Source organism: Mustela nivalis (assembly GCF_964662115.1).
Source record: "Mustela nivalis genome assembly, chromosome: 1".
Lineage (NCBI taxonomy): Eukaryota > Metazoa > Chordata > Mammalia > Carnivora > Mustelidae > Mustela > Mustela nivalis.
In genome coordinates, this window is record NC_139020.1 from 105,381,873 (window position 1) to 105,404,881 (window position 23,009).

The 23,009-nt window shown below is 41.2% G+C and overlaps 1 protein-coding gene across 5 annotated transcripts in view; it reads left to right on the forward strand.

Moving 5' to 3' along the window:
• The window catches only part of MAP3K13 (mitogen-activated protein kinase kinase kinase 13), a 132,355-nt gene that overhangs the window by 71,700 nt on the left and 37,646 nt on the right, over positions 1-23,009 (forward strand). For 3 of the 5 annotated variants that reach the window (XM_082693483.1, XM_082693486.1, XM_082693484.1), the window contains one exon: positions 19,845-20,404. In XM_082693483.1, the coding sequence (XP_082549609.1) occupies positions 19,930-20,404 (475 nt within the window). In that variant the 5' untranslated portion in view covers positions 19,845-19,929. Of the gene's footprint in view, positions 1-13,046; positions 13,263-13,495; positions 13,822-19,844; positions 20,405-23,009 lie in introns of those variants that run through there. The other 2 variants (XM_082693487.1, XM_082693485.1) reach the window with 2 other exon arrangements.

Below are 23,009 nucleotides of genomic sequence, written 5' to 3' on the forward strand. Positions count from 1 at the left end.
TGTGGATTTTTAAATTTTAGCTCTTAAATTGTATAAATGTAATTTATACATTTCTTAGAGACACATATTTTGAAAATGTGCACTCATAATGAGTTCAGATTATAATTTCTGAAGGGAGGCAGCTGAATATGTCTTTAAATTCCATGCTACATAGTATAAATCTTTGTATTGAGGGACTACATCCAATTTCTATCACAGTTTGTTATTCTGAATTTATTTTTTTTCCATTAGAACTGTCTTGCACATTTATTATTTTTTTAACACTTAGAATAAATATTTAATAGTTATTGATGTTCTTCCTTGTCATCCTGATCTTGGACAGATGGAACTTACCAAGGATCCTTTAGTAGTCTGCAAATTTCAGCTATATACTAGAAATAGAAATGGAAACTACCCCAATGAATAATTCAAGAACGGGTTTAGATTACTCTCTAGCATAAAGTCAGATTCACCTTCCAAAACAATGGCATGGGACTGGTGAAAAATGATTGGAATTTGCCAATTTCAAATTTCTATTCTTGGTAAAGCCCAAACTGTTCTTTTTTCTAGGATACTTTTTCTAGCGTATCATCTGGATTGAATCATTATCTTAAAAAATTAAAACTAAGGACTCATCTGTGAACAAAAACAATGCTGAGGAAGGAGAACAAAATATCATTAAGTTAAAAAGTCTAAAGCAGTGGGATCTTTCACTAATATGATTTTAATTACTTCTCAATTACAGTTGGACTTTGGATCCAGAGACTAGAGTTCCTTGCTCCTCGTGGAGTTCTTATCCTGGTTATTGTAATACTGTTTTCTCTGAGAAGTGACACGAGCTGTTGGTGATTTGCTAGAAACTTCTGGTCTTGTTCACCCTTCTCTCCATTAGTCCTCCCCTACTTCTCTGCCTTTCACCTACACTAGTCCAGTGATTAGAGACTTCAAGGAAGGGTAATTATGAAAGCAGCAAAAATACAATTTCAACTTTCAAGTTCTCCACAAATGACTGTTGAAACTACTTAGGTATTTGAAAATTGTTCCTTCTGCTTTTCTCATCATTTTAGACACCTGATTTTGGTCTCTTGGAAAATCCTTTGATTTCTTTATTATTTTAAAAAAATTTTAGGGGCACCTGGGTGGCTCAGTGGGTTAAAGCCTCTGCCTTCCGCTTGAGTCATGATCCCAGGATCCTGGGATCGAGTCCCGCATCAGGCTCTCTGCTCAGCGGGGAGCCTGCTTCCTCCTCCCTCTCTGCCTGCCTCTCTGCCTACTTGTGATCTCTGTCTGTCAAATAAATAAATAAAATCTTTAAAAAAAAGAAATAAATAAAAAATTTTTAAAGATTGACATATTTACTTTAGAGAGAGAGCACATGCATACGCATGGGGAAGGGACAAGGGTGAGGGAAAGAGAGCCTTAGCTGGTTAAGCATCTGCCTTTGGCTCAGGTCATGATCCCAGGGTCCTGGGGTGGAATGGGGCATCGTGCTCCCTGCTCAGTGGGGAGCCTGCTACTCCCTCCCCTGATCCCCTTGCTTGTGTTCTCTCTCTCTCTCTCTCTCTGTCAAATAAATAAATAAATAAATAAATAAAATCCTTAAGCAGACTCTATGTGAACTGTAGATCCCAACATGGGGCCCTGTCTCAACACCCTGTGATCACGACTTGAGCCAAAACCAAGAGTTGGTCGCTTAACTTACTATGCCACCCAGGCATCCCTTGGAGCAGCCTTTTAAAAAATCTTTGATTTGGGGTGCTTGGGTGGCCCAGTCAGTTAAGCATCTGCCTTTGGCTCAGGTCATGATTCCAGGATCCTGGGATTGAGTCCTACAGGGGGCTCCTTGCTCAGAAGGGAGCCTGCTTCTCCTTTTGCCTACCACTCCCTTTTGCTTGTATGTGTTTTCTCTCTCTCTGTGTCAAATAAATAAATAAATAATCTTTTAAAAACAAACCCTCTAATTTTTTTTATTTTTTTATTTTTTATAAACATATATTTTTATCCCCAGGGGTACAGGTCTGTGAATCACCAGGTTTACACACTTCACAGCACTCACCAAAGCACATACCCTCCCCAATGTCCATAATCCCACCCCCTTCTCCCAAACCCCCTCCCCCCAGCAACCCTCAGTTTGTTTTGTGAGATTAAGAGTCACTTATGGTTTGTCTCCCTCCCAATCCCATCTTGTTTCATTGATTCTTCTCCTACCCACTTAAGCCCCCATGTTGCATCACCACTTCCTCATATCAGGGAGATCATATGATAGTTGTCTTTCTCTGCTTGACTTATTTCGCTAACCATGATACGCTCTAATTCCATCCATGTTGTCGCAAATCAAACCCTCTAATTTGATCCTGGTAAAGTCCTTGGAATAAGCTGTATTTAAATAATTTCATTCACAGATATTACCAAAATTTGATAGCAAACCTGTTACTACATTTTTTTTTTTTTTAAGATTTTACTTATTCATTCGAAGGGGAGAGAGACAGAGAGCACAAGCAGGAGGAGTGGGAGAGGGAGAAGCAGGTCCCAGAACCCTGGGATCATGACCTGAGCTGAAGGCAGATGCTTAACCATCTGAGCCACCCAGGAACCTCTAAACCTGTTATTTTTCAAAGAAGTAATGGAGTTCTATGCATCTAGCAAATCCTCATGTACTAAGGGAAGCTACTATCTTTATCACTTCCCACAACAAGCAAATCTGTTAAGGAGAGTAAAACATATAGAGCAGAGCTGTACAATAGAACTTTCTGTGATGAAAGTGCAGTGTCCTATTTTACCCTGTCCAGTATGGTTGCCACTAGCCACATGTGGCTACTGAGCGCTTGAAATGGACTAGAGTAACTTGGAACTAAATTTTTTTTAAAAAAGATTTTATTTATTTATTTGACAGAGAGAGAGATCACAAGTAGGCAGAGAGGCAGACAGGGAGGGAGAGAGGAGGAAGCAGGCTCCGCAGTGAGCAGAGAGCCCGATGTGGGGCCCAATCCCAAAACCCTGGGATCATGACCTGTGCTGAAGGCAGATGCTTTAACCCACTGAGCCACTCAGGTGCCCCTTAGGAACTAAATTTTTAATTTAATGTAATTTTAATTCATTTGAATTAAATAGCCACATATGACTAGAAGCTACAGTATTAGTGTGGGTACAGAAGTTAAGTGCAAATATAATGGAGTAGACCCTACATAGTTTAGAATTCTCCACTTTATTTGTTGCTACGAATTTTTAGCTTTTTCCTAAACATAGAACCTCAGCTCAAGGTAAAATGTGAGTCAAGTCCATATTTTTCTGATTGGGAATTTCTTAATTAAATAGAAGTCCATTTTAATATTGACAGTGGAGTGCCGTAACTGTGGCCATGGTCTTGGACTCAGGCTCAGCCTTTGGGACTGGCGTGGGGCTGGGCTTGCCTCCTGTCTTTACCACTTGGTAGCTGTAGTGAGTCATTTGAATTCCCTGTGCCTCCATTTCTTTATCTGTTCTTATCAGGGGGTAATAATAACGCTTTTCTCAAAGGGTTGATGTGAGGATTAAGAAAGTTAAGGTAAATGAAGAGGAGTGAGTGGTTATAATCTCAACAACGTTGTTGTTATTAATACACTATTTATCATATTGCTCCCTCGGCATGTGAATGTGTGAGTTTGTGTGTATGTAAAATTCTCTCACCCAAAAAAGAAATTACATCATATTATATCAGGTTCTGAACTCAGTGCTAAAGCTGGAAGGAAGGGAAAGAAGAGAGACGAGGAGGTGCAGGCATAAATGATACTTGCATTCTGCTCCTGGTGAATTTACAAACTGATGAGTTATTTCTGTTGGAAAATAGGAGTCGTGACCTAATGTTTGCTCCCTCCAATTCTAACAATCTATGATTCCATCATTCCTAAGCAATCTGAGCATGGCAGAAGGACCCTTGATGACTTCTTGCCTGCCAAGTACATGGAGGACTGCCCAGGAGCACTGTGCAGGATCTGCTGCCTTGTGAGACATTCCAAATATATCACTGGAAGTCTGTTACTGATGCTCTTCAGTAACTCTGTTATACTAAGATGGCAATGTGTTATTTGGTTTGAATGTTACATAGCATAAAACAGGTACAGAATGTGTTATATTCATACCTCTACTTTATATTTTAGTATTCAACTAAATAGTCCAGATAATGACAGTAAATTTAATGGGAAAAAAGAACTTTCATAATACAGATTTATGCAAAAAGATTTTCTCTTCTTTCTCACTTGCCAAGAGTCATGAACAGTAGCTCCTGACAGCAGAGCTAACCAACTCTTACCAAGCAGTGCACATCTGTCACCTCCCTCTGGCTGACATATATTTGAATAGCAACAACTAGCATGAGAATACTACTTTGAGGCTTAAATAGCCATTTCAGGTCCACTATCTCATTTGATACTCACATGAATCCCATGAAGATGCCCATTTTTCAGAACCCATGTATAGCAAACTGCCTCCATGGTAAGTATTTAATCATAATATAGGTATCATTTAATTTTCACTGATGAAATGCTTTTTGGGGAACATATTATACAGTATTGAGATTCATGGATGACCTAAGTGTAATAAATTGAATCTTATACGTTTAGAGGGAAAAATACTTCCCAGGCCATGTTGGACAGCTGTCTAACGGACACGCAACTCTGCAGAGCCCATGACTGATGCCAGAGTCCAAGTTTTCTCACCAAACCAAAAGATTCAGAAGCCAGAGGTAGACCTCTTAGGCTCAGGTAGACCTCTGAGGCTCAGCACTGTCTGTTGCATTTCCAGCTTTGAACTTTGTGTCTCTGCCTTTAGCAGCAGGATCTCCACTGGTACGGCACTTAGGATCAGATCCACTTCCTGCCCTTCTCAAAGCACCCTGTTCTGTGTTTCTGGAAGCTGGCTTGTATGAACTGCATCAGTGGACTTCCTTGCCCTCTGCTTTGCTATTAGGGTCAACCAATAGGAAGCACCTGCAGGGTCTTTGAAAGCAAGAGGAAAGTAAGGTTGGGGTTCAGTATTAACTCCCCTCGCTCCCTCCCTGTCAGGTCAGTGCACTTTGGTTGCATCACTCTACCAAAGGCTACAGTTCTTATTGGATGACCTTCTTCTGTAGCTACTCTGGTTCTAGTGATCATTCTTTCCCCTCCACAATTAAAGCCTGCTGGGGGTTCCTAGCTCTGGGGCATAAAACCGTCCCTGCTGCTTTTCCTGCTCCTGCCTTTTGTAAGCAGTCTCACTGGACTCTCCTCACTTGCGCCATTTGCTATTATTAGCTCAGGCTAATGTAGGGTCCTACTTCAGTGATTGTGCCTGCTTCTACTGCTTGCTCACCATCCAAGCAGTATCCGCACAGACTTCAGAAAATCTTAATTCAGAAAAATGATTATGTACAGCATAAAAAGTTTGCTTCAGTTTAGTATATTTGGACTATGAATTAATTTCTAGTTAGATTTGCTTATTTTATTCTTTAAAAAACATATCTAGTCTGAGGGCACCTGGGTGGCTCAGTTGATTAGACATCCAACTCTTGGTTTTGATTCAGGTCATGATCTCATGGGTTATGAGGTCAAGCCCCACATTGGGGTCCATGCTCATCCGGAAGTCTGCTTGAAGATTCTCTCCCTTTGTCCCTCCCCCCACTCTCTGTGCACTTGTGCTCTCCCTCTAATAATAAATAATCTTAAAAAAGAAAGAAAAATACCTAATCTACAAAGGAAAATAGAGGTGACATAGTAAATAAAACATGTACTATGTACTTAAGACAGTGATACTTATAAGAGGTAATGTAATTATGTGTTTATTGTCAACATCAGAATACTAACTTGTGTTACTCATGCTGTCTCCTAGTTAGGGGATTATTGTAATTCTTTAAATGAGATCCTTTTTATTTTTTGCAGACTAGACAAGGCGTAGAGATACAAGAATGGTCAGAGGGGATTCAGGACCTGGGGCCAATGAATAGGGATATCAGATCCTATAGGACAGGCCATTGCTTATTTCTGGGCTAAGCTGCTCTACTTAACCCCTGGGAAATAAGAGTCTTTTCATTATAAAATGGAAATAGCTGTCCTTTGGGACAACTTTAAGGTTTCGTTTTTTCCGTGGTTATAGTCCTGAATTAACCAAGGACAAATCTCTTTTAATATTCTCTGTGCAGCCAAGGAAACCATCAACAAAATGAAAAGGCAACCTACTGAATGGGAAAAGGTGTTTGCAAATGATACACTGATAAGGGGTTAGTACCCAAAATATATAAGGACCTTATGTAACTTAACACCCAAAATAAAGGCAAACGATCTGATTTTAAAAAGGGCAAAGGACCTGAATAGACATTTTTTTCCAAGGAAGACATACAGATGGCCAATAGACACCTGAAAATGTGCTCAACATCACTAATCAACAAGGAAATGCAAATCAAGACCACAATGAGATATCACCTCACACCTGTTAGAATGGTTAGAATTGAAAAGACAAGAGGGCGCCTGGGTGGCTCAGTGGGTTAAGCCGCTGCCTTCGGCTCAGGTCATGATCTCAGGGTTCTGGGATCGAGTCCCGCATCGGGCTCTCTGCTCAGCAGGGAGCCTGCTTCCTCCTCTCTATCTCTGCCTGCCTCTCTGCCTACTTGTAATCTCTCTCTGTCAAATAAATAAATAAAATCTTTAAAAAAAAAAAAAAGACAAGAAATAAGTGTTGGCGAGGATGTGGAGAAAAAGGAATGCTCGTGCATTGCTGATGGGAATGTAAAATTGGTACATCTACTGTGGAAAACAATATGGAGTTTCCTCCAAAAATTAAAAACAGAAATACCATACAATCCAGTAATTCCACTACTGGGTATTTACCCAAAGAAAATGAAAACATTATTTCAAAAAGATATATGTGCCCCTATGTTTATCATATAATTATTTACAATAGCCAAGATATGGAAGCAACCTAAGCGTCCATCGACTCAATGAATGGATAAAGAAGATGTGGTATGTGTGTATGTATAAATATGTATTTATTTATATGCATGTACACACACACACACACACACTCACACACTGTAATATTGCTCAGCCATAAAAAAAAAAAAAGGATGAGGGGCGCCTGGGTGGCTCAGTGGGTTAAGCCGCTGCCTTCGGCTCAGGTCATGATCTCAGGGTCCTGGGATCGAGTCCTGCATCGGGCTCTCTGCTCAGCGGGGAGCCTGCTTCCTTCTCTCTCTCTCTCTCTCTGCCTGCCTCTCAGTGTACTTGTAATTTCTCTCTGTCAAATAAATAAATAAAATCTTTAAAAAAAAAAAAAAGGATGAGATCTTGCCATTTGTAGCAATGTGGATGGACCTAGAAGGTATTAGGTTAAGTGAAATAAGTCAGACAGAGAAAGACAAATACTATATGATATCAATTACATATGGAATCTAAAAAACAAAACAAATGAACAAATAAAAAAGCAGAAACAAACTTATAAATACAGAGAACAAACTGATGGTTGCCAGAAATGGGGTGGGGAGGGATGGACAAGTTGTGTGAAGCGGAGTGGGAGATACAGACTCTCAGTTACGGAATGAATAAATCACGGGGATGAAAGGCACAGCATAGGGAACAGAGTCACCAGTACTGTAATAGTGCTGCAGGGCAGCAGATGGTGACTACTCTTGTGGGCACAGCATAATACACAGAGTTGTCAAATCACTGTCCCCCCCCCCCATACCTGAAACTACCGGACACAGTAGTTTCCCATTCCTTACCCCAGCATTTACAAATCCTCCTGCTTTTTTTCTGTTTTACGGGACTTGAGTTCAGTCTGTCTACCCTATTGCAATAGTTTTGAATAAAATCCTCCTTGCCTTTTTTAACTGTTAAAATTAAGCTAAATTTTAAAATAAAGTATTATGTTTTCATTTGATCTTACTCCTTTAATTATGTAGGTATTATTAATAAAGCATATACTCTCTTCCTTAAAAATAAAATGTTTATTAATTTAAAACATAATAGCCAACTTTTATTGAGTGCTTACTCTGTTTCAGGATATGTCACACACTTTACAGGAGTTTTCCCACTTGTCCTCATCACCACCCTGTGAGGGCAGTCTCCCTATATTATCTCAGTTTCTGATCATGGAAACTGAGACACGCAAAGATCAGGAAGGTGTTTTCCCATGGACCGAATCAGTATTAGGACCCAGAGAGTTTGAACCCGGAGATCACTCATTTTTATTTTTTATGACTCTTCTAAATTTGTGGGAAGTTGCCATTGTACAGAGTTCTCTAGGCCTAGAGCTCTAGCAAACTTTTTAGACTTTGCCCTGGAGATCAGGTCTTCCTGAGGAGAGTGAAGGCAAGCTGTGAAGGCAGAAACGATTCCTGGAAGATGCAAAATGCAGGCGTGGGGTTAGGCAGTTCCCTGAAGGGCAGATCGCCTTTGTGTGTGCACAGCACAGTGTAGAAACATGCAGATCTCTGGGGAAGAACATTCCATGATCTCCCTTGGGACCACGATTCTGCTGTGGTTCTTCTATGTTCTCATTGCCCTTTCGTTGAAAGCATAAGCAGTCTTTTCCTGGAGTTACTTTCTTGAACCAATAAAATTAGCTTCTAATTTAACATTATAGTCTTAGAAGCATGGAAATTAGTTTTTTTTCTCCCAAGTGCCAGAATGATATAGCATTAATACTCTCCCAAACATTTAAGCTAGCTACCTCCAGCCTTCCTTGTTTTTCCCAATTTAGGTAAAACCTGGAATGTAAAATAGCTGCTGTAATTAAATTAGAGACAAAGGAAATTAAATATGAAAAAGAAGTTGCATACATTTGGGATTTTCCTCTCCTCTTTTCCATCTTTTTTTTTGCCCTTTTGACCCTGTATCTCTCTGTTTATTGATTCTGTCTTCATTTATAATTTCGAATGAATGTTAAAAGCTCAGTGTGTCTCAAGTTCTAAGTGGATTGATCTCCCTGCTCTTGCTGTTTTTCTCATTTTCCTACTTTCCTTAAGAAAAATGTGTCTTCCATTTGCCCTTTCTCTCCTGCCCCTCAATTTCACATGCATATTGAGTAGACTGACATATTTTTATCTTCGTTTTTCTAGTTAAGGATTTAATTGGCTAACAGTCATTGAGGAATCAGCGTGTCCTGGGTGTGTTATGCTTTTATCAGGAACTAATTCAAGTTCCTAATTCTACATATTTTATAATCCTCCCTTTCCCTTTTTTTTAAATTTAGGATATTTTTCTATCTTCTCCTTTTCCATGAATAGCTCACAGTTCCTAACGATAATTCTTTACCAAAGGTTGTTTGTGTGATCCTAAATGTAAGAATTTTAGTGCCTTAACATGTTATTCATATGGAATTTAGAATTTGGAAATAATCTCAACACCCCAGCATACCTTTGTCTCTTCATCTGCCTTGAGTTTCCGTTCTTGTCGTCATGATTACTCTAACTTGTCTAGCTTGAATATGATTCTTGATAGTAGAAAAGGTGAAAACAAAATAGGAGCCATCAACTTTTGTTTCCTCATTGTCATCTGTTTTTTATTCTTTTATTTGTTTTCAGTTTATAATTAAGCCTGTTTGCAAGCCTCAGCACACACTGTTGGGCTTCCCAACAATGTCCTTACCATTTTATATGATTTTTCCCATATGCAAAAGTAGTAAAGTGGGCTCATTAGTCTTGTGTTTAAAGCAACAGATATTTGGATATGCTAATAACAGAAATCTGGGGAGGGGCATCTGGGTGGCACAGTCAGTTAAGGGTCTGACCCTTTTCTGCTCAAAGTCATGATCTCATGGGGGCTCCATGCTCAGTACATAATCTGCTTCTCTCCTTCCTCCTCTCCCTCTGCCCCCCAACAAACCTCAAGCTCATTCTCTCTCTCTCTCTCTTTCCCAAAAATAAATCTTTAAAAAAGAAGAAATTTGGGGAAATACAGAAAATTTAAAAGAAGAAATTTGGGGAAACATAGAAAATTTTCTATATTTGGGGAAATACAGAAAATTTAGAAGAGTGATAACCACCATTGACCTTTTAAAGCTATTTTATGTTCTTGGAATGCTTATGTATTATTTTTATATTAATATTTGTATATTTATTTTTTTAAAGATTTTATTTATTTATTTGAAAGACAGAAATCATAAGGGGTACCCCTAATATTGTATACTTAAAGGCATATATGTCTGTGTCTTACTATTTAAGACATTTTAAGTGCATTTATTTAGTTATTGACTTGCTTCATATGGCAAGTTAGATTTAGGTCAGAAATTGTTGATTCTGGGGCACCTGCATGGCTCAGTGGCTCTGCCTTCGGCTCAGGTCGTGATCTCAGGGTCCTGGGATCGAGCCCCGCATTGGGCTCTCTGCTCAGCGGGGAGCCTGCTTCCCCTACTCTCTCTGCCTGCCTCTCTGCCTACTTGTGTTCTCTCTCTGTCAAATACATACATAAAATCTTTTTTTAAAAAAAGAAATTGTTGATTCTGTTCTAGAATATTCGTACTTATGATAGTACATATTATTCATTAAGTATTTATGGAGTTACAGAGAAAACATTCTGGTCAAGAAATATTTTTAGGGCACCTGGGTGGTTCAGTTGGTTAAGCAACTGCCTCCAGCTAAGGTCACGATCCTGGAGTCCTGGGATCAAGTCCCACATCGGGCTACCAGCTCCATGGGGAGTCTGCTCCTCCTTCTGACTTCCCCTTTCATGCTTTCTCTTTTGCTTGCTCTCTCTCAAATAAATAAATAAAATCTTTAAAAAAAAAAAAAGAAATATGTTTAGTATTTGAGGTATATAGCATTTAGCATTTAAGGTATTGGGAGCTTTACAGATTTTTATTTCATGTTAAGTTGATAGTCTACAACTCTGAAAATAAAGCATCTTTATTCATTTAAAAACCTACATAGAGGTGCCTGGGTGGCTCAGTCAGTTGGGCTCTGGTCATAGTCTTGGGGTCCTGGGATCAAGCCCCGAAAGACAGGGCATCTGTGCCTCCCCTCCCCCACTTGTGTGCTCTTGCTCTTGCTCATAAGAAAATAAAATCTTCTTTTTTTATTTTTAAGATTTTATTTATTTATTTGGCAAAGAGAGATCACAAGTAGGCAGAGAGGCAAGCAGAGAGAGAGAGGAGGAAGCAGGCTCCCTGCTGAGCAGAGAGCCCAATGTAAGACTCGATCCAGGACCCTGAGATCATGACCTGAGCCAAAGGCAGAGGCTTAACCCACTGAGCCACTCAGGTGCCCTGAAAATAAAATCTTCTTAAAAGAAGAATAAAACCGGGGCACCTGGGTGGCTCAGTGGGTTAAGCCGCTGCCTTCAGCTCAGGTCATGATCTCAGGGTCCTGGGATCAAGTCCCGCATTGGGCTCTCTGCTCAGCGGGGGGCCTGCTTCCTTCCCTCTCTCTCTGCCTGCCTCTCTGCCTACTTGTGATCTTTCTCTGTCAAATAAATAAATAAAATCTTTAAAAAAAGAAGAAGAAGAAGAAGAAGAAAACCTACATAAAGGGGCGCCTGGGTAGCCCAGTTGGTTAAGCATTCAACTCAATCTCAGCTCAGGTCTTGACCTCAGGATCATGAATTCAGGCCTCTGGCTCCCCAGTGTTGTGGCTAAGCCTCGTTGGTCTTCAGTCTTGTCAGCAGCAATGGCTCACTTTGCATCTTGTGGGCAAGGTTTGGTCCCCGTGCTGTTAAGGGTCTGTCTGAGGCTGCTGTGAGCTTGTGGTTGGGCAGTGTCTGCAGTCAGACCAGGTACCTGCCCTCTCAACCCCTTTGGGCAGGTCACGCTGGACTGCAGGACACCCTCCCTGTATTGTCCCCTTGAGAAGCTTTCATTGGTGGGTGGGCCCTGCAGACAAACCAAATACCCAGGGTGGTAGTGACCCTGAACTGCAGGGCTCTCTCCTCCATATGCTGTCTTCGAGAGGTTTCTGTGGGTGGGCAAGACCAGTAGTCAGATCAGGGCACTGTCTCTGCACTGCCACTTTGAAGATTTGCCTGTCCCGGCTGCAGTGGACTGGATGTGTGTGGTGGACCAGATGCGTGCGGTTGTCATCCCCTCTCCCCAAGGCAGGAGTCACTTTGGAGTAGTGCTGGTCCCTGGTGGGACTGCTTGCTGGATGCGATGTGGCTGGAGCCGCTTTGGAGGAATGTGTAGGCCACTCTTTTGATCTGGTGTTAGATCACATACATAGGGTTTTTTTAATTCTATTAGAAAAAGCTGTCTTTTTTTTTTTTTTTTTTAAGTTCAAATCCAGACAGACCTCTCAGGGACAGACCTCTATCCTGGGAAGATCAATATATGTTATTACTATGAACAAGTAGCTTAATCCCACTTTTTAAATGGGCTGATGCCCTAATAACAGAAATCTCTCTTATGCTCTAGATACTGTTATATGAATTTTAGAGATGGCAGAGTTGTGTTCATTGTAAAGCAAGAAAATGCCAAGTGAAGAGAAGACAGCTTGGGAAGAGCTTAGCACCACTCAAGAAATCTCAGCAATAATTCTTAATTTATAATTTTATCCAATGTTAGTCACATTGAAAACTTTCTCTATGGGGCAGAAATTTCCAGAAGCTTTGATTTACACATATTTATGATAGAAACCTCAAAATCAGATCTATTATAAAATTACCCTTTATTAGCAACCTGGGAAGATGTGTATAAAAGCACAAGAATTCAAGGGCTGTTTGGCCACATCGCCTCTCCCATCCCCTTTTCTCAGTGCTGAATCCATTTAGGCACAGAGCCAAGGTAATTTCCAGAAATTGGCAGTGCCCTGGCAAATGCACAGCTGCCGCCATCTCCAACCCTTGCTTACTAATTTTGCACAAACCACTTCCTCCTCCTGAGACTGAGAAATTCAAAGGGCAAGGGAAGTGTGGCTGGAGGGCAGGTACAGAGGCCTTGCCTTGAGCTCCAGGTAGATTCAGGAGCCCAGAAAGATAGCAACACAATGTCCCCCGCAGCCCTGCCCAGAGAGCTCCTTGCTGATAAAGGTGACATTCCAACCACACCCTTGTCCCGTCCTGCTCTCGCTTAGCTTTTTCCATTTGGCTCTCGAGGTTTAAAATTTTTGCCTTTTTTTTTTTTTTTTTTTCCAGTTCCCTTCTAGTAAATACTAGCTTTGACTTCTCATGAATCAAAAGATCCAAGCAGTCAGTTGCCATGAGGGTGCCGGAGCCAAATCTGGGCAGGGAGAGAGGAATGGAGAGGGCAAAAGACAGAGCAGAGCTGGAGGGGCTCCCTGTGTTCCTTGTTTCCACGTACCAGCTTCTTCGCTGTGCGGTGGCAGTGCGTGGGCGTACGCATACACACAGGTAAAATTTAGATATTTTTCTCCTCCTACACTCTTCTTAAATGTAGTCAGCTCTGATCATATTTTAAGAGAGTCATGGTGATGATTTTTTTCCCCTTTTGTTCTTGTGCCTCCATCTCCGCCTATGTTGGTGGAGATTGGATCTGCTATTCTTAGTGAACAGAGGGAAGCCTCTTGGACTACACACAACTTTATACACACTTTGAGGTGTCTCTCGCCCCTGTCCCCTTCCAGAGCACTGCTGGGTTGCAGTAGCTGGATGGCCTTCCACTGTTCTGTTGACTGGGGCAGTCACTCCTCTAGGTGGGTACTTGTGTTTCCTTGGGAGTGGCTCTAGGGCATCGAGAATAACCCTGTGAATTACTACTGTTTTTTCATCAGTAGTCATGATACCATAGCTATTTGTTTCTCTTTGTCTGTGTCAACAAACAACCGGACCAGGGAAAGAGTATAGCGTGAGGAGAGGACTCATCCTACTCTGCCGCTGATGAGCGGTTGTATCGAGCAAGTCAGCAATAACCTATGAATTTGAATTTGGACCCATGAATGTGACCGCAGAGGTAAAGCAAGTGGGTTGGATGATATTCCTGGATAAATATCAAACCGAGTGTGATGAGTGTGCTGAAATCGTCTTCCTTTAACTCATTACCTGTACCCGTGGGCACAACTCTACTTCACGTGCATCCTTAACCTCCTAGAAAGAGAAAGAGATTACAAAACAAACTCATCTTTTCCTAACTTTTTGGTATGAGCTCATTCCAGTATGGTGTCATTAGGGAGAAACTCAGGATAAAAATGGACAGAATGGAAATTTATCAGGAATTAACATAAAGTCCTAGAGTTTGATTCAAAGAACAAATTGCACAAATAGGTGTTTGGCTGAAATTCACATACACTTTTGGGTATTTGCATTATCCTCAAGTTTGCTGTGAGCCAAAAGCATAATGTACACCCTGTGCTGTACAGAGTAGCCACGAGTCCCGACAGCAAAGGCAGATTGGAAGGAACTGCTGAGGCAGGGGCTAGGTCAGATAGTATCAAGTCAGCAGTCTTAAAAGACCTCAGGCAGAGCAACATAGGAAAGGCCAAAGGCAGGAGAGCTCAAGGTTGTGGCAGGAGATCAGCCAGAAAGCAAATGAAGGGATCAGCACTGTCAGAGAGATCAGCGCGAAAGGAATGGGGTGGGGAGGACAGGGTGAGGGAAATACCGGTCAATTCAGCAAGTAGCTATTGCCGTAGCAGAGGGCTCCGGCTAGTATTTTCTTTTCAATTGTGCCTGCCTCCGGCCTTCTATTCCCAGGCAACTTCCTAGCCCCTATATTATTGCATGCCCGAGAATTCAAGTCCCCCCTAACCTAACCTCATCCCACCCAACTTTGTCTTTCTGATTTGCATAAAAGGGAAAAACCATCTGCGCTATTTCATAGGGTTTCAGAGCCCCTATAAGCAGGTAAGGCATTGCTGTTACTGCTCCTGACAGTAGCTGGCTGCTTTACTATTTCTGAGTTACCAGCCTTCTCACACATGCCCTGGTGGTTTCTGCTTGCGTCTGCTAATGCTCTCAGCCTCCCTGACTTCCTTCCTTTGGTGGGTCTCAAATCATCTTCCTCTCAAAGGTTCATCTCAAGTCCTACCTCTTTCATTCAGCCTGAGTGAGCCACTCCAGTCCGCATTACCGTCTGCCCTCTGCACAACTCTGGGTAACAGAACACCTCTCTGGAGGCCTTAGTTTCTGTGAAGACTAGGAATCATGATTCCATGCCCTGACTTCTTGCACAGGGATCAAATGTTTAGGTCAAGATCATAGCCCACAGCACTTTTTTAACCCGTGAAGCACCCTGAGGAAGCAAAAATTGTTGTAAGAGGTGCTTTGGTGTTACAAAAAACCACAATGGAATTTGGGGATCTGAATTTTGAGTTCTGTTTGTATTTCTGCTCTACCACTTACCCAGTTGATGACCTTAAAAAGGTTTTTATTTCTTTGTAAAATGAGAATGACACTATTACAAGGATTACAGTGCTGGTGCTGACTTACATACCAATTTGTAAGAGCCAGTGGTAACTTTGCAGGTAGGTTACTCAACTATTATTAGCTTGAAATCTGCCATGGTGGGAGTATTTATACCAGAGAAATCAGTAAACACTACAAATCAGAGTGTCCCGGTTTTGTTTTGTTGTGTTCCCCCCACCTTTTTTCCCCCCTGCAGAGCTGTTTTACCACTATATTGCTGATTATGCATACTGGGCTCTGTAAATTTTAAGACACTTAGTCTCATTTATCATTAGAAGTAGTAACGGTAACAGTAATACTTTGTATCCACAGAACTTAGCTTAGTGCAAAGCGCAGCTCCTAGCATATATTTAATTAGTATATATATTTTTTAAAGATTTATTTATTTATTTGATAGAGAGAGAGAGAGAGAGAGAGAGATCACAAGTAGGCAGAGAGGCAGGCAGAGAGAGAGGAAGGGAAGCAGGCTCCCCCTGAGCAGAGAGCCCAATGAGGGACTTGATCCCAGGACCCTGAGATCATGACCTGAGCCAAAGGCAGCGGCTTAACCCACTGAGCCACCCAGGCGCCCCTTTAATTAGTATATTTTTAATTTAACTTGGGTTCACCCTTGTATTATTTTGATACTTCTGCCCTAAGCTAAAGGACCCCCCCCCCATCCTTATCTCTTCAAATCCCTCTCTACAAAGTGTCTTTTTAAAATCAGATAACATTGGGCGCCTGGGTGGCTCAGTGGGTTGGGGCTTCTGCTTTCGGCTCGAGTCCTGGTCCCGGGGTCCTGGGATCAAGCCCCGCATTGGGCTCTCTGCTCAGCGGGGAGCCTGCTTCCCCTCTCTCTCCTCCTGCCTCTCTGCCTACTTGTGATCTCTGTCAAGTAAACATACAGAATCTTAAAAAAAAAAAAAAATCAGATAACATAAATAATAGCCGGGTACAGTGCATAACACATTCAGTAAGACTCAAGCCCTCCCTGTCTATAACTGAGCTAATTACCTTCTTTCCAAACCTTTCTTTCTTGTGATATTTCATATCTCAGTTGATGATATTGCCCATCTATCCATTATCCCAGGTAAGTTATCCGAAAGTCTTCCTCTCTTTTCCCTTGTCCTTACCCATACCCAAGTCTAATCAATCATTAGATCTTGCTTATTCTGCCTCTTCGATCTATCCCCTCCTGCTCATTACCACCGCTTCGGCCTTGGTTCGGGCCCTCATCATTCCCACTTGAAGTCTTCCTCCTAAGGGACACATTGACTTTCGGTGTTTCCCCTTCAATCCAACCTCTACTTCTATAAATGTAATTTCAAATTAGAAATTTGAGGGGTGCCCAAGTGGCCAGTCGGTTAAGTGTCTGCCTTTGGCTCAGGTCATGATCAGGGGTCCTGGGATCATCCCGGCATTGCATGAGGCTTCCTGCTCAGCGGGGAGTCTGTTCCTTTACCCCTCCCGCCATGTGCATGCACATGTGTGCTCTTCCTCAAATAAAATCTTTACAATAAAATAAATTAATTAATTAAAAATTGGACCAAATCACTCCTTCAATTCAAATTTCTTAATGGCTGTCTGTTGTCTTGAGGATAAAATCCAAAAGCTTTAGTTTCTCATCTGGGCCCACCACTTCCCAATACTTTCTTCAATGTCTAGTCCCACTTTTATCTCATTTACCCTCCAACCCAAGCAACACTTCCTCTATGACTTCTCTGGACGTATTTTATGTTTGTTTTTCTGAGCTCCTGTAGCACCTTGTTCATGTCTGTGTACCATAAATCTAACCACATGGCTCTTATTGTCCATTGGTCTTTCCCTCTAGATTGTAAGTTCCTATAGAGCAGAAGCCTATGTACCATTCATTAATTCCTAACACATCGTATAGCTTATAATAGGAGCTTAGTATATGTTTACATGAATGAATGAGACTTCAAAGGAAAGGGTATTTTCTTTCTTTCTTTTTTTTTTAAAGATTTTATTTATTTATTTGACAGACAGAGATCAGAAGTAGGCAGAGAGGCAGGCAGAGAGAGAGGAAGGGAAGCGGGCTCCCTGCTGAGCAGAGAGCCCGATGTGGGGCTCCATCCCAGAACCCTGGGATCATGACCTGAGCCGAAGGCAGAGGCTTTAACCTACTGAGCCACCCAGGTGCCCCGGAAAGGGTATTTTCATTGGTTCATTCACACAAGCTATTCATAGGGTATCGCAATGAAAAAAATGCTTAAAATTTGGATCTCAGTAATCCAGATGAGAAATTTATAAAAAAGGGGGTAGTTTCTTTTTCTCTGTAACCCCCAATATGGGATACTATGACCCCCATCAACTAAAATTTAAGACTCTTAGCCTAGCATACAAAGCTCCTTTCAAAATGGTCCTTTTTTTTTTTTTTGTAGAATTTTTAAAAAGGATTTTAGTCATTTGAGAGAGAGTGTGAGAGAGAACAAAACCAAAGGAGAAGCAAATGGAGAGAAAGAGAAGCAGACTCCATGCTGAGCCTGACGTGGGGCTCCATCCCGAGACATGGAGATCATGACCTGAGCCGAAGGTGGAGGTTTAACCATCTGAGCCACCCAGGAGCCCCTCATCCCTGACTTTCTCTCCATTCTTTTCTTTCTCTTTGTATATGTCCATACAGCCTACACTCCAGCCACTTCAATCTGTCATATATTCTGTTTTTTTTTAAAGATTTTATTTATTTATTTGACAGAAATCACAAGTAGATGGAGAGGCAGGCAGAGAGAGAGAGAGAGGGAAGCAGGCTCCCTGCCGAGCAGAGAGCCCGATGCGGGACTCGATCTCAGGACCCCGAGATCATGACCTGAGCCGAAGGCAGCAGCTTAACCCACTGAGCCACCCAGGCGCCCCACTGTCATATATTCTTTCAGGCATCCTTGCCCTTGTTCATACTTTCTCCACCCCTGTTGGACCCTCTCCTTCTTCTCTCACTCACCCCTTCTTCTCTCACCCCTTTCTTGCCAACTCAGTGAGATTCTACACTTCTAACACTGATCAAGAGTTAGCACCTTTGGGCAGCTAGCCCTCCAAGTGTCTCCCTCTTCTGTGCTCCCGGAGCGCTTGGTTGATTCATGATAAGCGCTGTGCTGTCAATCACTGTTGGTCTGTTTCTTGCCCCCTCTGTAAAGTGAGATTATCTTTATACCCTGGCTCCTGTTAAACATATCCTAGATGTTTAGTACAGAGTGAAGGAAGGAGTAATTATTATATAAGGATTTATAAAGAAAGTAAATTTCTGATAAGAGACAATGAATTAAATTTAAGATTGAATTTGCATGAGCTGACCAATCTAGACAATTCCATGTCTTTATTTTCAGGGATTGGGTAGCCCCGAGAAATTGGTACTAATGGACAGATCAAAAGCAAAGAATAAGTTTAAAGCACTGGGACTTAGTTTGTTGCTCCAGATTTGACACATTATAGTAAAAACAGATTTTACATCTCAGGGATTTGTGTTGTCACTTATGTGAGACATTTACCTCCATGACTTAATGAATACCCTAGAAAGCACAACAATGCCCCAGTAGAAAAAAACACTAAAGAAAACAGAAAAAATTCGAGCAGCATGTTGTTCCTAATAAAACAATGTTTATCAAGACATTTAATTTTGGAAAGGGAAACAATTTTTTTTTTCTGATTAGGAACCTAATATATAATATTTACCAGTCTGTTTAGGCTGCTATAGCAAAAATACCAGAGACAAGATGGCTCAAACAACAAATAGGTATTTCTCACAGTTGTGGAGGCTGGAAGTCCGGGATCAAGGCACTGGAATATTTGATACGTCTGGTTAGGGCCTGCTCCCTCGTTCATAGACAGCGGTCTTCTCACTGTGTCCTCACAGGGCAGAAGAGGCAAGGGGGCTCTCCAGAATCTCTTTGAGAAAGGGGCATTAACCCTGTGAGGATTAATGACCTAACCACTTCCCAAAGGAATTGAGCTTCAGCATATGAATTTTGGAGCAAGGGGACAAAAACATTCCTTCCATAGTGACATATTAATGCAGAATGCTTGGAATATTTTGAAAAACACCACATAAATCCCTCCCAGATCTAACCACCTCGAATTAACAATAGTTAATAATTAACAATAGTTAATTCTTGGGATATATTCTTCTAGTCTTTTTTCTTATATATGTATTTGTATGTCCTTTCCATTTAAAAGCCGGGGATGGGTGGAACAGGTGGTGGGGATTAAGGAGTACACGTGTTGTGATGAGCACCAGGTAACGTATTGAGGTGTTGAATCACTCTATTGTACATTTGAAACTAATATTATACCGTATGTTTACTGGAATTTAAATAAAAACTAAAAAATTGTAAGGGATTATGTTGGATATATGGCTCTAACCTATTTTTTATATTAACATGTCATGAACGCTTTCTCAGGTTTGTGAGGACTCTTCTACAACGTGATTTGTAATTACTGCACAGTATCCCACCATTTGGATGTATACCGGTGTTTAACCAATCCCCATCATTTCAATGTTTTTATTATTATAAGCAAAAGTGTGGTAGTGTGGATGACTCAGAGAAGGGTGATCTCATGTCCTCCTCCTCTTTTCCCCAGGTTTTGGAGCCCTCTCTTACATCCGAATTCCGTGCCACTAATCCTCTGAGTGTCATCTCAGGATCCTGGGCACACTCATGGCACCATGGCCAACATGCAGGAGCCCCTGAGCTGCTCCTCTTCCCCACACTTGCCCTCGAGTGAAAGCAGGACCTTCAGCAGACTCCAGGATGAACTCATGCCTGTGGGGAACCACCCTTCCCCCACACTCCTTAAGGACCAGCAGGAAAAGGGGGTGGCACAAACAGAGCTATCCGAGAGCATGAACAGCCCCATCACCACAACAGTGTTGACAAGTGTAAGTGAGGATTCCAGGGACCACTTTGAGAATAGCGTTCTTCAGCTGAGGGAACACGATGAATCAGAGATGGCCATGTCTCAGGGGACCAGCAACACCGTGGATGGAGAGAGCACAAGTGGAACTGAAGACATCAAGATCCAGTTCAGCAGATCCGGCAGCGGCAGTGGCGGGTTTCTGGAAGGACTGTTTGGATGCTTAAGGCCTGTATGGAATATCATTGGCAAGGCATATTCCACTGATTACAAATTGCAGCAGCAAGGTAAGCTGCAGTGTAAACACACCACCACCATTCCCTGGATAACCTCGATTAAAACCCTAGTGCCAGGGTGCCTGGGTGGCTTAGTGGGTTAAGCCTCTGCCTTTGGCTCAGGTCATGATCTCAGGGTCCTAGGATTGAGTCCTGCATCAGGCTCTCTGCTTGGCAGGGAGCCTGCTTCCTCCTCTCTCTCTTTCTGCCTGCCTCTCTGCCTGCTTGGTCTCTCTCTGTCAAATAAATAAATAAAATCTTAAAAAACAAAAAACAAAACAAAAAAAAACCTTAGTGCCAGATGAATACCCTATACCGATCTCCTAAAAACCTTCTGACTGCAACAGATTCACATTTGGTTGGTCTTTTCTGGCCAAAGCCCATCTTCTGTAGTTGTCCAGTCTAGGGGTATCAAGTCTAGGTGTATCAATCCACAGTGTTAGGAGGAAGAAAATGCTAGAGCTCCTTTTCCTTCTATCATCATTTTAAGTTTCTTTTTCTTTTTTTTTTTTAAGATTTTATTTATTTATTTGACAGAGAGAAATTACAAGTACATTGAGAGGCAGGCAGAGAGAGAGAGAGAGAGAGGGAAGCAGGCTCCCTGCTGAGCAGAGAGCCCGATGCGGGACTCGATCCCAGGACCCTGAGATCATGACCTGAGCCGAAGGCAGCGGCTTAACCCACTGAGCCACCCAGGTGCCCCTCATTTTAAGTTTCTATTTTCATCCATGTTTTCATATATGTTTGGTATTTTAATAAGGTTGTATAGATACATAACAAAAATAAATCACATAGTGCATGTTTGAAAATTTTTTTATTGAAAGTTCATGCAATGATGGCCACTGGATGGCCACTGGATTAATTCAAAACCAGAAAGATGCCATGTGGTTTCGTGCCTAAAGATTGTGTCCTGGCTTAGACTGTAGTAAAAACGAATCATTTTCTTACAGCCCAGACACAGAAAGCTCACATTGTGAGGAAAGAACAAATATACAACCAATCTTGAGAAGCATTATTATGTCTAGACCCCACAGCTTTTTAAAAAGTAAATTAACTCCCATCACGGTAGAACATCCATATTCATCTATTCCAATTCAAGCATTATGCTTCTGAAGGAAAGAGAGCACATGGCCCTAGTGTTCTTTATCACTTCATTTTATTCTTTAAAAGAATTTTTTTCTTCCTGATAGCAAGAGTAATATATATGGTTAAATTGGAATATACAAGTAAGCGTCCCCCCGAAAGTAAAAATATTTATCTATGATCCTCAGTCTCCACTATTAAGGTTTTTGGTATATGCTATGTTAGTCTTACTATGTGTGTTTGTGTGTGCTTAAAAAAAAAAAAACAGAGTCAAATTATTTCATTATGCCTTTTCATTTCATATTTTGAATATTCCCCATATCATGAAATATACTTCAGCATTTTTAATACCTACATAATACTAAATTATGTTTATGTGCCAAGATTTCTTTAAGCAATCCTCTATTCCTTGACAATTTGTTATTTTTTAGTGATCATGAGCTATACTGCAATGAACAACTGTTTATTACTTAATTTTCACACATATCTTTATGTCTGTGATCATTTTTACTATATCTTTGATTTCCTGAAGATAAGTTTTTAAAAGAGGAATGGTTGGGTTAAAAGGTTTCCTGGCTTTTTGAGGCTTTTTTTACACATAATTGTAGGCTTATATAAATGATTCCATTGTTAACAGTTCTCTCATCAAGAAATTTTGGAAAGGACCAGAAATGTAGACCAGAAATGAGAGTCTGTCTTATTTGTTTTATAACTGAATGTTGGGCTCTGTGACTCTCTCTTAAAAACATATTCATCTGGGGGTGCCTGGGTGGCTCCATCGGTTGAATGTCTGACTTTGGCTTAGGTCATCATCCAGGGGTCCTGGGATCGAGCCCCACATCAGGGTGCCTTCTTCTCCCTCTCCCTCTGCCCCTCCCCCTGCTCATGCTCTCTCTCAAATAAATAAATAGAAATCTTTAAAAAATTTAAATATATATATATATATATATTCATATCTTTCAGTTGAGACGATTGACTGCTTTTCCACAACAGCCAGTCAACCTCAGTCACTATTGACCACTTCTCTGTGTATTCTGTTTTTCCGATTTCTGAAATATTTTCCTTAAACCTATATCTCTCTTAAACCTCTCCCTCTATACACTTTCCTCATAAGTGTATTGGGATTTGCTGGTAAATCTGTGGATCCCAGTTGTGCTTTCCAGGGTTTATCAGTCACAGCGTTCTTTCCTGTCCGTCACAGCATCCTTTCCTGTACATGCAGAACATCTTTGTCAGTCTGTAAGGTTGTTCTGTCTGTCTATCTGTCTCACTGTCTTTCATACATCCTGCACATTCCACCCTTCTTTCCCCCTCTATGGTCTTAAGGTTTCAGGAAATTAAAAAGTTGTTCCTTGTCACACAAAGGTTGGGGATTTCAAAGTTAAACAGTGTTATTATTTTTTAAAATGGGAATAAAGATAAACATAAAGAGGAAAATAAAAAATCACTTGTTATCCCACAACCCAGAGATGACCACCCTTAATTTATTATTTTTTTAAAAGTTCCCTATTCTCTGCTTAGACACAAAACCTAC